Genomic DNA, 15,791 nt, shown 5'->3' on the forward strand with positions numbered 1-15,791 from the left:
TTGATCAGTTGCCAAGTCTCATCAATTTTGCCTCCACATCTCTTGCATCTGTGTCCTTTTCTATACCACATTAGGGCAGAGCTCATTACCTCTTGCGTGGATAACTATAATAGCCTCCTAATGGTTCTCCTAACTTACTATGTGCCAGGCACTGTGCTAAGCACTTTTACAAATATTGTCTCCTTGACTCTCACAACAACTCTGAGAGGTGGATGCTATTCTTACCCCCATTTTACAGATGTGGAAACAGAGGTTAATGACTTGCCTAGGGTCATACAGCTAGTAAGTGTCTGAGGCTGGATTTAAACTCAGGTCTTTCTGCTTCTAGGCCTCGTGCTCTACCTACTGACTGTGTCCCTGAGCTGCCCAATATTTCTTATACTGTACTGATCTGTGTACTATTTTCTTCTTCCAGTAAAGTGTAAATTCCTTGAGTGTAGGAACTTTTGCATTTCTTTCTTTGTACTTCCAGTGCTTGGCACAGTACCTTGTGCCAATCGTTGCTTAACAAATATGGATTGAGTTGAATTGCCTTTGAGAAATTGCAGAGTATTTTTAATGACCCCAAGATTCTTCTTGAAACAAAGACCCAACTTTTTTTTTTCCACATAAATATTCTTCCAGTGTTCCTATATGGCTCAAAGTCATGGAATGCTGTAGTCTCTGAAGAATTAAAGGGCAATGGAAATTCATCTAGCAGGCATAAGTAGCTGCAGCATATTAATAACAGCATCGTGAAGGAGAAGTGGTGTAAAGGTCATCACAGAGAGATGCGGGATCAGAAACGGAGGCGGGGCACAATCAGCAGAGGGGCATGATCACTGACAGATGCCCTCATTGCTCCAGTGATGTCTGTACAAGGGTGAGATCTGAATGTCAGGGGCTTCCCATTTAGTAGTTTGGGTTCATGTTAACAGTTCAAGGGGTTCATGATAAAAATTATTTTAATGGAGCTTTAAGCAGGAAATAATTATAAAAAAATCATGAGTAGCATATTAAATTTCCCTGGGGGTTCACAACATATTTTATTGGTTGAAGGCAGTTTGAGGAACCAGAAATATCAGGAACCACTGTGTTAGGTGAACCCTTTATGAAGGTTTTATGGGAAGACCAGGAATTTTGGATAATGAGAAAGAGCAGAAGGGTTTCAATCTGCACCTTTGGAGGGAGCACCCACATCAGTGACATCAAACATATGCTAAAGTATAGAAATATGAAAGTATAAAAGGAATACTTATTATTAGTAGTAGTAACATAATAATAATAATGGCTATCATTTATATAGCACTATCTGGTTTGAAAAGCACTTTACAAATATTGTCTCATTTTGTCCTCACTGCAACCCTGGGAGATAGGTGCTGTTATTATCACCTTAAATATTGAGGGCGTGTTTGAGCTGGAAGGGACCTTAGAAGTCAATCATTCCAATCTCTTCATTTTACAGATAAGGAAATAGAGCCTCAGCGATGAAAGTGACTTGTCTAAGGTCACGGTGTGATAGCGGTAGATTTGGGAAGAGATTTTGGTTCAGTAAATTTCTGCTTTAGCATGCCTCCCTTCCCCTTAATCCCAAATGCCTGCCAGGCTTAAGATCAGTGGCAAAGGAGTTAACAATTCTTGTTGACTACTTCTGAATAAACATAAAACTAAGCTTGCCACTATGATCTTACTTATTTGGAAGAAATTTATTTTCAGGACAGCAATTTATTTAGGGGTGTGTTTTATTTTTTAAAATAATCTAAGACAAGTTATGTTGACCCTGAGATCTGCTTCCTGTATGATTCACAGTGGGTTATTAAATGACTGTCCTTGAGGGTATTACAAACATGGGTTTTTATTTCCTGCCAGCTGATTGCATCTTGCCTCTAGAGAGTCATGCCTCTAATCTGCAAATAGTATTTATTCATTGTACGGGCATGTTTTTCCCCAAGATCTGAGATAACAAAAAGCATATTTAATTATTAAAATCTTGTCATTCATCATGTCACTGTTTTCAGTGTGTATAGATTACCAAGTGTCTTGTTTTTACAGAGTCAGCAGATCCTTTTTTTTTTTGAGCTGCTCCAATCCTGTCGCAAAATGAATTTTTCCTCCCTTGTGAATCCTTTAGTCCTTTCTTTTTTTCTCCCTTTCTTGTCTTTTCTTTGAGTTAATCTGAAAAAAAAGTCTTCTGATACATATCTTTAATTAAACAATTTCCTGAGCTATCTGATAGCTTTGCATGGACAATTGGAAAACCATTATTGTGGTCTAAGTTATGGCACTCTTTGATCCCACAGTCTTGGTGCTCAAATTTATTCAACATTAAAAACAGGGAGAACCAAGTTCATTGTCCTTTTGTTCTTCTATATGCAGGCAGGTGGACCAGCATAAGGTTGTCTTGGTAAATGTCTTTTCATGACATATCATTAGCACACCATCACCAAATCCCATGGTTAGTGTTGCAGAAATCCCATTGGATTTTTTTTTTCAAACAAATAAATTGAAATGCAAATTGCATGGTTGGTGAGGATACAAGTTGGTTCTTGAGGTCCAGTGGTAGTCATTCTTCTAATGAGAAGAGCTCACACTTGTTTGACACTTTAAGGCTTGCAAAACTCCATCTTTATAATAACCAGGTGCAGTGGCTGACATATCATGAATGTTACAGAGAGAGCCCTAGATTAGGAACCAGACCTGGGTGTACTTATAGCCCTTCCACTGATTAGCTGTATATCCTTATCAATGTAGCATCACAGGATTATAGATTTAGAAAAGAAAGGGACATTAGCATAAATCTAGTTCAACCTATTCATTGTAAAGCTAAAAAAACTGAAAGTAAAGGGAAGGAGAATGGAATGAATATTTATATAGTGTCTACAATGTGCTAGGTGGACCACCTAGGTTGTACAGAGGATAGAGTGCTGGGCCTGGAGTCAGAAAGACTCTTCATCCTGAGTTCAGATCTGGCCTCAGACACTTACTAGCTATGTGACCCTGGGCAAGTCACTTAATCCTGTTTGCCTCAGTTTCCACATCTGGAAAATGAGCTAGAGAAGAAAATGGCAAACCCCTCCAGTATCTTTGTCAAGAAAGTCTTAAATGGGGTCATGAAGAGTTGGACGTGACTGAAAAACGACTAAACCACCAAAAAAAAATGTGTCAGGTACCATGCCAAGTACTTTATAAATATCTCATTTAATCCTCACAACAACCCTGCAAGGTAGGTGCTGTTATTATCCCCATTTGACAGCAGAGGAAACTGAGGCAGACAGAGTTTAAGTGACTGCCCAAGGTCACACAGCTAATAAATATTAGATGCTGGATTTGAATTCTGGCCTTTCTGACTCTAGGCTGTATCCACTATGGTACCAAGCAGAGGCTCCCATTTCACCCCTCTAACCCCCATCTGTAAAATTTAGGGGTTGGATTAAAACAGGGTCCGTGGATAGATCTCAGGGAATCTGTGAATTTAGGAGGGGAAAAAAGTCTTTATTTTAAATTACCTCTGACTGAAATTTAGAATTTCTTTCATTATTAATGTAGGTGACAATATGTAGGGATTCATAGGCCTCACCAACCTGCCATGTTAAGAATCCCTGGCAGTTTCATGCATCTATAAAATCCTGCAAGGGAGGTGGTGGGGTGGAGGGAATAAGCATTTATTAAGCATCAGGCCCTGCGTTAAACGCTTCATCAATATTATCTCATTTGACCCTCACAACAACCCCAGGAGGTAGGTGCTGTTGTTATCCCCATTTTACGGTTGAGGGAACTAAGACAGACAGAGGCTGAGTGACTCGCCCAGGGTTACACAGCTAATAAGTATCTGAGGCTAGATTTGAACTCAGGGCTTCCTGAATCCAGGCCTAGCACTCTATCTACTATGTTAGCCAGTTGTCTGTCTAGGTAGTGTAGCTCTTATTATCATCTCCCTTTCATGGATGAAGACCCCACGGTTGAGCTATATAAAGTCACCTGCCCAGGGCTCAGAAGGTCATTAGAGTTAGAAGGACTCTTAAAGGCCATCTAATCCAACGTCCGCGTTTTATGTAGGAGGAGAGGTAAGTTTCAGAGCCGGGATTTGAACACAGGCCTTCTGACTCCAGATCCAGAGTAATAAGTGTTAGACTTGGAACTTGAACCCAGGTCAGTGTACTTTCTGTCATACCCATATGTATACTGTTTCCTGTGTGAACTTAAACACTCTTCCTGTGGAGCTATCTTTGAAAAGGATGGGGGCTGAGAGTGTATTTAAAAGATAATCTAACTTCCTGGTAGAGTTGGTTTTCCTAACATGCTTTCATATGAAGAATCAATGAATAGTTCTAGGTGGGGAAGCCTGTCTGTATGCTCAATGGGCCTAGCCTACTCTTTCCCTGTGTTCTGGCCTATTCTCAATGACTGCACTGGCTCCACATTATTCCCCTCAAAATTATCTACACAGAGAGCAGAAAATGGGAGTTTGACATGTTCCATATTTGTGTACAGTTTGCATTTCCTCATGCTGTGTCCCACAAAAAAGGATGAACCAGCCTTCAAGCCAATAGCTTTAAACCTTCATGTGTACTCTGATTTTTTGTAAGTTCTGGCCAATCATTTTAAACACACTGATTTTCCCTCTTTTGTAGGACACCACAGACTATGTTGCCTACGTAGCTAAAGATCCAGTTAATCAAAGAGGTATGAAAAGTAACTTTTAGATTTTTTTTTAAAAGAGTTGGTGTAGTGTCGTCTACTAAGTTACATGCAGCTATGTATCTGATCTTCTTTATGTACCCTAATAAGCATGAGTACCATAAATTCTAATGGGATATTGTATTGGTTTCTAGGCAATCATGTGTGAGTATGGGTGGGAGATAGCAACAATAATAAGGTAGAAAAGTCCACAGATGGAATTTTGTACCTGGTTATGCCAGTGGCCTGCAAAATAAGGTGCTACTCTATGGGTCTATAAAGGAGAAGCTACTTGGGCCACTGTGGAAATGACTTAGTTGCGGAATAATTTTTGGCATCTGGGGCAAAGAGCATTAAGTGGAACCTGGGGCATGCAACATGAAATGCATTCTTATATTAACCATGAGAGGAGACCATTACACCAGCCCTGTGGAGGTGAGACTCTAGGACAGTAAACAAGATTGGGGGGATGGGAGAAGCTGGGAAGAAATGACCTGATATGCAAGTAGGATGGTGGAGGAAGCATCCCATCTGTTAGCCTCCAAAGTGAACTAATTATTCTTGCCAACTAGTTTTAATACTGCTGAAACAGTGAACATACTAATCATAATTATAAATAATTTTCAATTTCACACTTTAAAAATCATTATTTTAAATTTTTCATGCTTTAAATGTTGGTGCCCTGGGGAAAAGATACAGTTGCCCTGACCTAGTTATGTCTCTGCTTGGTTGGCTACTAGCCAGTGGGGCAGACAGTTTGACTTTATGGGCCCATTCATTAGTTTAAGGTCTTATTCTATTCTCCTTTAGCTTGGGCCGAATGTGTGTGTGTGTGTGTGTGTGTGTGTGTGTGTGTATGAGCATGTGTGAGAGACAGACAGACAGAAGAGAAAGAAGAGAGAAAGGAGAGAGAACAAGAAGAAAGAAAGAAAGGGGAGAGAAACAGAGAGATAAACAAAGTTGAACAAAGTTGACAGAATTCTAGATTAGGATGCAAGAAGGTGGTCAAAATCTCCCCACTGCCCCATTCCAAGCTTGGAATCAAAGTTCACCTGTTGTTCAAAGGACTACAGGGTTCAGTTCTACTTCTTGGTCTATTTTGGATTGTGAGGAAGTCAAGCTTCCCCTTCTAGAGATGAAACGAAGGAGTAGCCAAAATAGGTCTTACCAAAGTGTCAAGACTAGAATTCAGAAGAAGAGGCACAGATAGATTTGTTTTGTTTTGAGGGGCTGATGGAAGGGGAATGTAAGGTCCTTGAGGGCAGAGATTATATTTGTCTTTGTATCTCCAGGGCCTGCCAGAGTGTATGGCACACAGTGGGTGCTTAATAAGTGTTTTCTAAATTGAATTGATTTGGAAGAAGGGAGGAAGAAAGCAACTGTAAAACAGATGCTGTCTGAGTCAGTCTCAGCCCTGCCACTTCCTTGGAATCCATCAATCAATTCTCTGCTGGCTCCAGGAAAATATCTTGCCCAGGACTTCTGAGCAAGATGATTCCTTCAACAGCATTGAAGTCCACATGTCCTCTCAGTACTATCTTCTCCTTTCTTCTCTTCCAGGTGCCTTAGAGTTTAACCCCTTAGAGGGGTTAAAAGGTAGAAGAAACACCATGATTGGCATACCTGAGATTCAGGCAATACCTGTAAAAGGAGGGGGAAAGCCGTGTCTGTTTTATGGAGGGCTACTGGGATTAAAAATATGAGCCTTTGTTTCAGAGAGAAGCTCGAGGTCATTAAAAGAACATTGCAGAATCCCAAAGGCAATCTGATTCTCTGTCCTCCTCTGATTTAATTCTGAGCCTTTCTCACTGTCCAATGCCATCATGCCCAAGACATGGTATATTAATGGATATCCTCTATATGTTGTTCCTTCAGCTGCATATCGTTGTCCTGATAATAGGTATTCTTTATTGTTCAGTCACTTTTCAGTCATGTCTGACTCTTCATGATCCTATCTGGGGTTTTCTTGGCAGAGATAATGGAATGGTTTGCCATTGTCTTCTGTAGCTCGTTTTCAAGATGAGGAAACTGAGGCAACCAGGGTTTAGTGACTTGCCCAGGGTCACGTAGCTAGTTATCTCAGGTCAGATTTGAACTCAGGTCATTGTGACTCCAGGCCCAGAGCTCTATATGCTGTACCACCCAGCTGCCCTTAGGCATTCTTAATCCATTAGCTTTTGTGTATTTGGCTAGTAAGAACAAATTCATCTGAGTGCTTATAGAGCTTATTTAGGAGACTGTTGCATCTATCTGCAAACTATAGAGAATCTATTTCTGACTTGGACACTACATTGGATGTCCTCCATGATGGTGGCGAACATTGCTGGTGAGCATGAGACACATTGGGGCTCTTATATCCTAATCCCAGGTGTGCTTATAAACAAAATGGAAAGAGCATGAAAGAAAACAAAGATGGGAAAAACAGTTAAATTAGACCAAGTACAAAAAGAAACAATCCATACTGGATGTGAAATAATGAAGGTGGAGGAAGTTAATGAATTGATTTTGAGAATATGTGAAGGAGGAGAAGATAGCAAAAGTGTGGAAAAAACACTTGGACCCAGTTACCAAAAAAGATGACTGAGAGACCATCAGTAACTCATATATCTCCTTTCCCATCTATAAAAAATTTTTTTTGGAGAATAATCTACTCATGCATTGAGAACTTCCTGGATGAGGCATTCTAAGGGAACAGGTACTTTTTCACAAATAACACTCCACAGAAGAATGCATATTTACCATTACATACTTAATGGAGAGATGTAGAAAATGCAAGATCCCACTGTACTTATGGTTTGTGAACTACAAAAAAGCTTTTGATTAAGTGGAGTAGAATGGTGTCTTACAAGCCTTTCCTGCAGCAAAGGCATACGTCAAAGTTAACACTAGATTCCTTGGAAGATATAACAACAGGGATAACCTTGTTTTGTGACCTTCTGTTCATTAATATCAAGGATGAAATAGGGAGGTCCATGTTTACCGAAGGTTTGTACTACTGATATGGAAAATAAAAACCAAGTTAGTCCATTCCCTTTCTCATCAGTCCTCCACAGAGGCTTCTCTAAGTGGAATGTACTTTGTCACTGGCAAGAACAGACAAAAAGATTAAATCAAAGGAGCATCAAGATGCCTGTGATAGGGGAGATAGGTAGACAGGATTCTTTCCTTGCTTCTCTTGTCTTCAGGGATTGTAGTCCTCTAGGGTACTTTCCCACCGGGGGGAGATACCAGTAGTGAGTTGAGATTCCAGTCCCTATTTAGTTCTTTCCTGGAACCAAAAGTGTTTAAATCCTAAACCTGAAACTAAAAAGGATAGGAAATCCTAGATGTAAATGTCTCTTTCCTATCATCCTTGTCATCACCATTGAACTTTTACTGATGACCTATTATGAAGTCCTAGGTACTTGGGATTCAGAAAAGTATCAAGATACTGGCACAAGATCCTTACCCAACCTTAGAGTCAGGAAGATGTGAATTTCAATTCACCTGTCTATATGACAGTAAGCAAATTAACCTCTCAGTAAACTGCCCCCCACCTCCAACTCTCTGAGACCCTAAGTTGAATAACTATTGCTGATCTGCATTGATAGTGGGAGTTTCCTCACTGGAGAATTCCCTACCCAATGAAATCATGGGTCTGGTTTTTAAAAAAAAAAAAGTAATTTATAATCTAGTATGGAAGAAGGACATGAAGTACATGAAAATTCCAAACTCCAAATAACAATGTTAAGTGGCCAATAAAGAAATATTCTAAGTACCAAAAAATGGTGCAGAGAATAAATTCTACTGGGGTTCAGAGATACTGTGATTTGCAGGCTGGGGCAAGTGAAAAAGGCTTTATGGAAAAGGTGAGACTTGAGCTAGAATTTGGAAAAAAGTGTAGAGTGGGGAGGACGTTCTAGATTATGAGAACCCTATAAGGGAAAGCAGTGAAGCAAAAATGTACATGTCATGCTTGGGAAACAGTACAACTTGCCAAGAATGATGATTTCCCATCAAAGAGGAATGGAATAAAGTCAGAAAGGTAGGTAATGGAGCCATAACTAGGGCAGGATGGCATAGGCTTTGCCTCAGGCACTGACATCTAAGGGTGTGTACTTCCTCCCTCAAGACTGCACTTCCTGGTGATTCAGAAACAATTATTCCAGTATTGTGAGGTCCTTTGCTAGCTTACATCCCTCATGTCCAGGGCTTGGGTTGAAAGGCAGGTTCCAGAACTGCTGAAGAAAGCAGGGTCATGAGTTAAAGGAGGCTAGGGAGCATGAACCGCACTGGGTTCTCTAATATCCTAATCCCACATGTGCTTATAGACAAAGTGGAAATAGCATGGAAGAAAACAAAGATGTAAAAACAGTTGAATTAGACCAAATGCAAAAAGAAACAATACATACTAGGTGTGAAATAATGAAGGTGAGAGAAGTTAATGAATTGATTTGGAGAATATCTGAAGGAGGGGAAGAGAGCAAAAGTGTGGAAAAAACACTTGGACCTAATTACCACCAAAAAAAGATGACTGAGAGGGCATCAGAAACCCATATATTTCCTTTCCCATCTATAAAAACTTTGGATGGGCAGGTTTGAAGTCAGGAAGAGCTCACCTTTAATCCTACCTCAGACTTTTAACTAGCTGTGTGACCCTGGGAAAGTCACTTAACCACTCTAAGTTTCCTTATCTATAAAACTGGGATAATGGCAACAGTCTCACAAGATTGTTATCAGAATCAAATGAGATTAATATATGTAAAGTATTTTGCTCCTTAAGGGCAGGAACTGTTTTTTGCCTCTTTTTGTATCCTTAGCTCTTAGCACATAGCCTGGCACATAGTAGGTGCTTAATAAATGTTTATTGATTGATTAAAACAAAACATTATATAATTGGCAGCTGTTATTATTATTGGGGGAAAGGGTTGGGCCACCCTCTTCTCAGCATGGTTGCACACTTTGTCAGACACTCTCTTATGGGGTCTGCCTGCACTATAACCTTATTCCCCTTTAATTGAATATACCCCACCCTCCAGGATTCCTAGTTAGAACTCTGATAAATAGAGGCCTGACTTTTATCTTTAAAAGCCTTGGCTTCAAAAACCAGACTAAAGAGTCTGGGATTTTATTTCATGAGTAATGTGGATCTCATGTTCAATGTGTAGGGGAAGAGCTGTGTGGAGCGTATAAGATGGTGCAAAGCAGTACTTTAGGAAGATTACTCTGCAACAGTTTGTATGATGAATTAGGGAGAATGGAAGCAAGGAGACCAGTTAAAAAGCAATCACAGTAGTTGAGGTGGGAGGTGATAAAGTAGCCATGGGAATGAAAAGGAAGGAGTAGATTGAAGACAGCATTTAAAAGAAAAATCATCTTTATGTCCTTCTATCCTTCCCACAAGTTCATGAAATATTGATTAACACTTTGAATTTGAATCCCCTAGTGGACAAAACAATAACCACTGCGCCATATTAAAATTGACTCATGCCTTTATATTTCTAGGGTATTTGTACATTTGTATCAGCTATACTGATGACATGTAGGAAGACTGGCTTAGCCATAGGCTGACCTCTGCCCAGATGGGGCAGGAGGTTTATGAAAAGTGGTGTGGAACAGATAAGAGGCATGTGGTAGTTCCTGCCCTAATCCCACAGCACCACCTAATGGCTGACTTTGAAACCCAGTTTTTCTGGATTCCTAATGAGAATTTGAATTTTTAAAGTAATAGTTAAAAAAAAAAAGTCTGACCTAGTTCCTTATTAGTCGACAAAACAATTCTTAGCCCCTCCCCTCTCCAACATGTTAAATTAAAAAGAAAAGGGAAATTCTTTGTTGTATGAATTAGCTCTCCAGGAAGGGCGAAGGGTAAAGATACAAGGAGAAATGCAAGCAATGTAAAGATAAAAGATATCAATAAAAATTTATTTCAAAAATAAGTAGAAAAAGAAAGATAGGCCTGACATCTAGATTACTGGATCATCTATTTAAAGCTAGAAGGGATCTTAGAGGTCATCTAGCCCCATTCTTTATTTTGTAAATGAGGAAACTGAAGCCCAGAGAGGTAACTGATTTGCCCAAGGTCACAAGATAATAAATATCAGAGTCAGAACTTGAACCCAAACCTTTTGGACTTCTAATCCAGTGCCTTTTTCTACTACACATTAGCCCCGACCTCTAAGACTGGAATGTTGAGTTTGCTTAGTTTACAAGGCAAATGAGAAGAGCCCAGGTTCTTTGAAGTCAGGAAAAATGCTAGACATGGAACCCACAGTTCAGGCCTCAGGCAGTAGTATTATAGTAACACTGTCAAATGGAACTCTAATTTGGGAATTTCTGCTTAGGACCCTCTACTTCTAATACATCTATAGGTTTGTTACATTTATTCCTCTTTCCTCACATGTATAGGACTAAGCAATCTTGAGCTTACTTTCTTTATCCCAAGGAAGGCTTTTTGGTCATGACTTTTTACTGGTAAATAGGCTAACTGTATTTTAAGACCCCATTCTATTTGACCAGAGTAACTGGCCATCCAGGATGAGATCATGGTCCTAAGCTGTCCTCTGGGTTTACACCATCAGTCAAACCAACAAGCGTTCATTAAAAGCCAATTATGCAGGTGCTGGGGTTACAAATACAAAAATGATACAGTATATGCCTTCAAGGAACTTATATTCCTACTGGAGGGATACAACATGTTCACAGTTAAGTAAAAGGATATATACAAAATATGTAGTTGTGGCACTGATGATGTGAAGAATCAGAAAATGCCTCATGAAGAAGGCAGCATTTGAGCAGAGTCTTGAAGTCAACAATATTTGGTGAGTGTTTAGTTAATACTCATATCATTAGTGTCAGGATGGGGTGAAGGTGGGAAGAAGTTGGGGGAAGAAATGGAAATATGAATAGAAGATAGAGTACTTGTCCTCAAAGACCTTATTTAGTTAGGAAAACTATACTTTTCACCCAGAGGTCTTTTAATGAATGTTGAATGAAGGAATGAATCAGAAACTCTGTCATTTGAAAAGTTTGAGAGACATAGTTTCTGGGTAATTGATAATTTTATTAATTAACACTAGCATTTTATTAATAAAAGGAATAGTCATTTTGATAAGGTCAGGGAACTATATGTTGAGGTTTAGGGGTGCTCAAGACCCCAAAATACCAACACACCAGGTACTGCATGTACTGTGACTCAAGCCTTCTTTCAGCCAAAGAGAAACAAAGTTAATTAAAGGTTCACCATGTTGGGTAGAGTCTTAAGAGATCTCACCATTTGTGACACTCATTTTGACAAGTGGGCCAGATTCAATCTGAAGTAGGTTGAATCTGAGCACCTTCATACAGGCAAGGTGAGACATATACAGAAAAGCTGTGGGAGAGATCTACAGGTGGTTCTGGGGTGATTGGAGGAGGGGTTTAGGGAGGGTCTTGAGGAGGAGTCTAAGGAGGATCTTGATGGGACTGGGGTGACTAGAGGTCAGACTCCAGGAATGGGATTAAGGGTGGAACATAGCTGAAGGCTACCTGGAGATGACAGACAATGAAGGGCTAGGTTAGTTTAAGGACAACAGATTTGGTCCTAGATATTTTAATAGGATCAAAGGTGGGAAGTAGCCAGACAGTGAAGGGCTAGGCTAGGTTAAGAGTAACAAGATTTGGGCTTAGCAAAAATGAAAGGGTTATGGTCTTGGGCAAACACCTCATCAAGTGGGAAGATTCAAGGGGAGTTCAAGGGGGCTCCCAGAACCTATACCCCATCAATTTGCCTTCTCTCTCATGGACCAAAGAAAATCAAGGCAGTAGGCTCAGGGTTTATATGCCCTTGGAAAAGTGGGTGGCAATCAATTCTGATTGGTTAACAATTAATCATAGATGGACTTAGTTTAATGAAGGGCTGGGAGAGTGACCTCATGTACACTCTTGGACAAAGAAATTACCTCTATACCCAGACTACTCACAGCCTTGGGCAACCTAGACAGAAGATCTACCTCCACCCAATTTAGCTTGAATGGAACACAAGGGGCAAGAATTAATTTTAGATTAAAGTCTGATCTAGGTGGGTGGAGTAGCAATACTCAAGTGGGAGGATCATGGTAGGCATTTGGGCCTAATGGTTATAGCCTCAGGCCAAGGCCAGATCAAGTGGGAGGATTCAAGGAGAGTTCAAGGGGTTCCCAGAGACTGTGCCCTCATCAAGTACATCATAAATACTTAAACTATTGACATCTGAGTTAGGTAGGATCATTCCTTTAGGGTTAAATAGGAAGAAGTATCCTTCCAGGGAAACAAGACTCCTTTGCAAGGATGTTTGTGGTAATGAATATGTGTGCCTTAGTCTAATGAATTAAAAACTTAATTTTGTTCATTTCCTAAAGAAAACATAGCAATAGTTGTATTGTCCAATTGCTTTCCCAGCTACCTCAGCTAAGATGAGTTTGTAACCCTTACTTAAAGCATTTGGAGGTGGGCAAAATCATAAGGGCCAGAGACAGCATTCTACAAGATGATTTAGAAATACATTAGAAGTAAGGAAATAAATTAAAAAGTTAATAGCTCATAGAATTTTTAAAACCAGAAGTCGAACTTAGAGGTTATTCAGTCTAAACTTTTTACTTTTAAAGATAAGGAAACAGGCCTTGAAGGTTAAATATTTGCCCAAGGTCACAAAGTAGCAGGTAGCTAACAGAATCCTTGGTTTGAGTTGAAGGAAAAGTCTAAGACATTCATAGAATGTTCAATTTTGGACATACCTTACAAATCATTCAGTGGAAGGATCTCAAAGTACAGTTAAAGAAACTAATTTTACAATGAGGCCCACAGCAAAGGTAGATTTTTTTTAAATTACCCTTTTGGGGAACAAAGATGTACATTGATAGAGATAATGTTAAAACATTTAATTCAAATTCAACAAGCATGCATTAAATGCCTATTATTGAGCAAAGCACTGTGCTAGGTGAAAAACAGCTCTTACAGAGCTTACATTTTCTGTATTCCTAATTGGATTTCCATAATTATGGCAATAGATTTAACTACCAATCCTATATCAAAACCTATGATTTTTTAAAAAATACAGTCAAGGAGCAGGAAATTTCAATGACTAAGTGACTAGAAGCTTATCAGTTGATTTCACATACCATCTGTCCTTAAAATGCTGAATGATGTAGATTTGCTTTTAGAATTAGAATGAATCAAAACTAATTCAGTTATGAGAATTTTGCAACCTTCCTTGAGATAAGTGGAAATATCCTAAAGTTTTGCAAAATGAAAATTGGGAAACATTTATGAGAGCTACTATTCTCAAACTCTATAAAAGTTAAATGGGCTGACTTCTTTTCTATATGACTATAATCTTTATCAATGCAAAGTAAAGTTTAAAATCATGGGCATAGATAAAATGGGCATACATAAAATCATAGGTCCTTGGGAGTCATGTCATCTAATATCCTCCTTCTTGGTCAGATTGCAATTAAAAATCACTTCAGAAAGATAAATGTCTATCCTTTTCTTTAAGGACTCCAAAAAGATCATACAATTTCCTTGATGATGTATTCCAGCATCTAGTATTTCTTAGAGGTAGACAATGGAGGGACCTTAGAGAACATCTAGTCCCTTCTTCTCATATAACAGATGAGAAACTAAGGTCTAGAGGAGTAAGTAATCCCATGATCTAGAATAATGCCTAAAACATAGCGGATGGCTAATAAATACTTATTGAAAGTATTGACTTACCCAAGGTCACATAGTTGTTAGGGGCCAGAGACTAGAACCCACTTCTCCCAACTTCCAGACCAGTATGCTTTTTACTGATATCCCTCAAGTTAAGAGATGAACCTTATAATAATCAACACCTTCTTCCTTGGTCTACCTAGATATACTTTAAGCTAATTCCATCTTTTTCTATCCTCTAAGAATAGCTAGCAGCTCATGATGCAATGTTCTTTCACATATTCAGCAAGTCCTCCCTTGTTCTTCAAACTCCAACCAACATATATTAATACTCTTTAGTCTTTTCTCATAAAGTCTATTTTCTGAACCTTGAATTGTTTTGCTAAACTAGTTGGGATTCTTTCCAAATTATTCATGTCATACTTCAGTATTTTTTTGTTTTTATTTTTTGTAAAATCTTCTTTAAAATTTATTTAGTATTTTATTTTTCCCCAGTTGCATGTAAAAATAATTTTTAACATTCATTTTTAAAACTTTGAGTTCCAAATTCTCTTCTTTCCTCCCTCCTCACCTCCTCATTGAGAAGGCAAACAGTTCAACATAGGTTATACATGTGTACTTATGCAAAACATTTTCATAACAGTCATGTGAAGGAAAGCATAGTCCAAAAAAAAAACCAAACCAAAAAAACCCTCAAGAAAAATAAAATTAAAAGAAAGTATGTTTCAATCTGTATTCAGACACCATCAATTCTTTCTCTGGGAATGGGTAGCATTTTCCATCCTAAGTTCTTCAGAGTTGTTTTGGATCATTGTATTGCTGAGAATAGCTAAGTCATTCACAGTTGAACATCTTATAATGTTGCTGTTACTTTGTGCATAGTACATCTCACTTTGCATCAGCTCACATAAGTCTTTCCAGGTTCTTCTGAGAACATCCTGCTCTTCATTTCTTATAGCACAACAGTATTCCATCATAATCACATACCACAGTTTGTTCAGCCATTCCTCAATTGATGGGTATCTCCTCAATTTCCAATTCTTTTCCACAAGAAAAGAGCTACTGTAAGTATTTTTGTACATATAGGTCCTTTTCCTTTTTGGGACATAGACCTAGTAGTGGTATTGCTAGGTCAAAGGCTTTTATGGCCCTTTGAGCCTAGTTCCAAATTGCACTACAGAATGGTCACAACTCCACCAACAGTGCATTAATGTCTTATTTTTCCCACATCTCCTCCAACATTTCTCTTTCTCCTTTTCTGTCCTATTAGCCAATCTAATAGTATGAGGTAGTACTTCAGAATTGTTTTAATTTGCATTTCTCTAATCAACATTGAGTTAGAGCATTTTTTTCATATGGTTTTAGATAGCTTTGATTCTTTCATCTGAAAACTGTTCATATTTTTTGATCACTTGTCAATTGGGGAATGGCTCTTATTTTTTATAAATTTGACTCAGTTTTCTATATGTTTGAGAAATGAGGCCTTT

General features: G+C 38.8%; 1 protein-coding gene across 1 annotated transcript in view; it reads left to right on the top strand.

The window, feature by feature from the left end:
- SHC4 (SHC adaptor protein 4) overlaps positions 1-15,791 on the top strand; it is a 156,082-nt gene that overhangs the window by 104,233 nt on the left and 36,058 nt on the right. Inside the window, exon 6 of the mRNA XM_036735874.1 lies at positions 4,611-4,662. Coding sequence (XP_036591769.1) covers positions 4,611-4,662 — 52 coding nt within the window. The remainder of the gene's footprint in view (positions 1-4,610; positions 4,663-15,791) is intronic.

Source organism: Trichosurus vulpecula, chromosome 8 (genome assembly GCF_011100635.1).
Source record: "Trichosurus vulpecula isolate mTriVul1 chromosome 8, mTriVul1.pri, whole genome shotgun sequence".
Taxonomy (NCBI): domain Eukaryota; kingdom Metazoa; phylum Chordata; class Mammalia; order Diprotodontia; family Phalangeridae; genus Trichosurus; species Trichosurus vulpecula.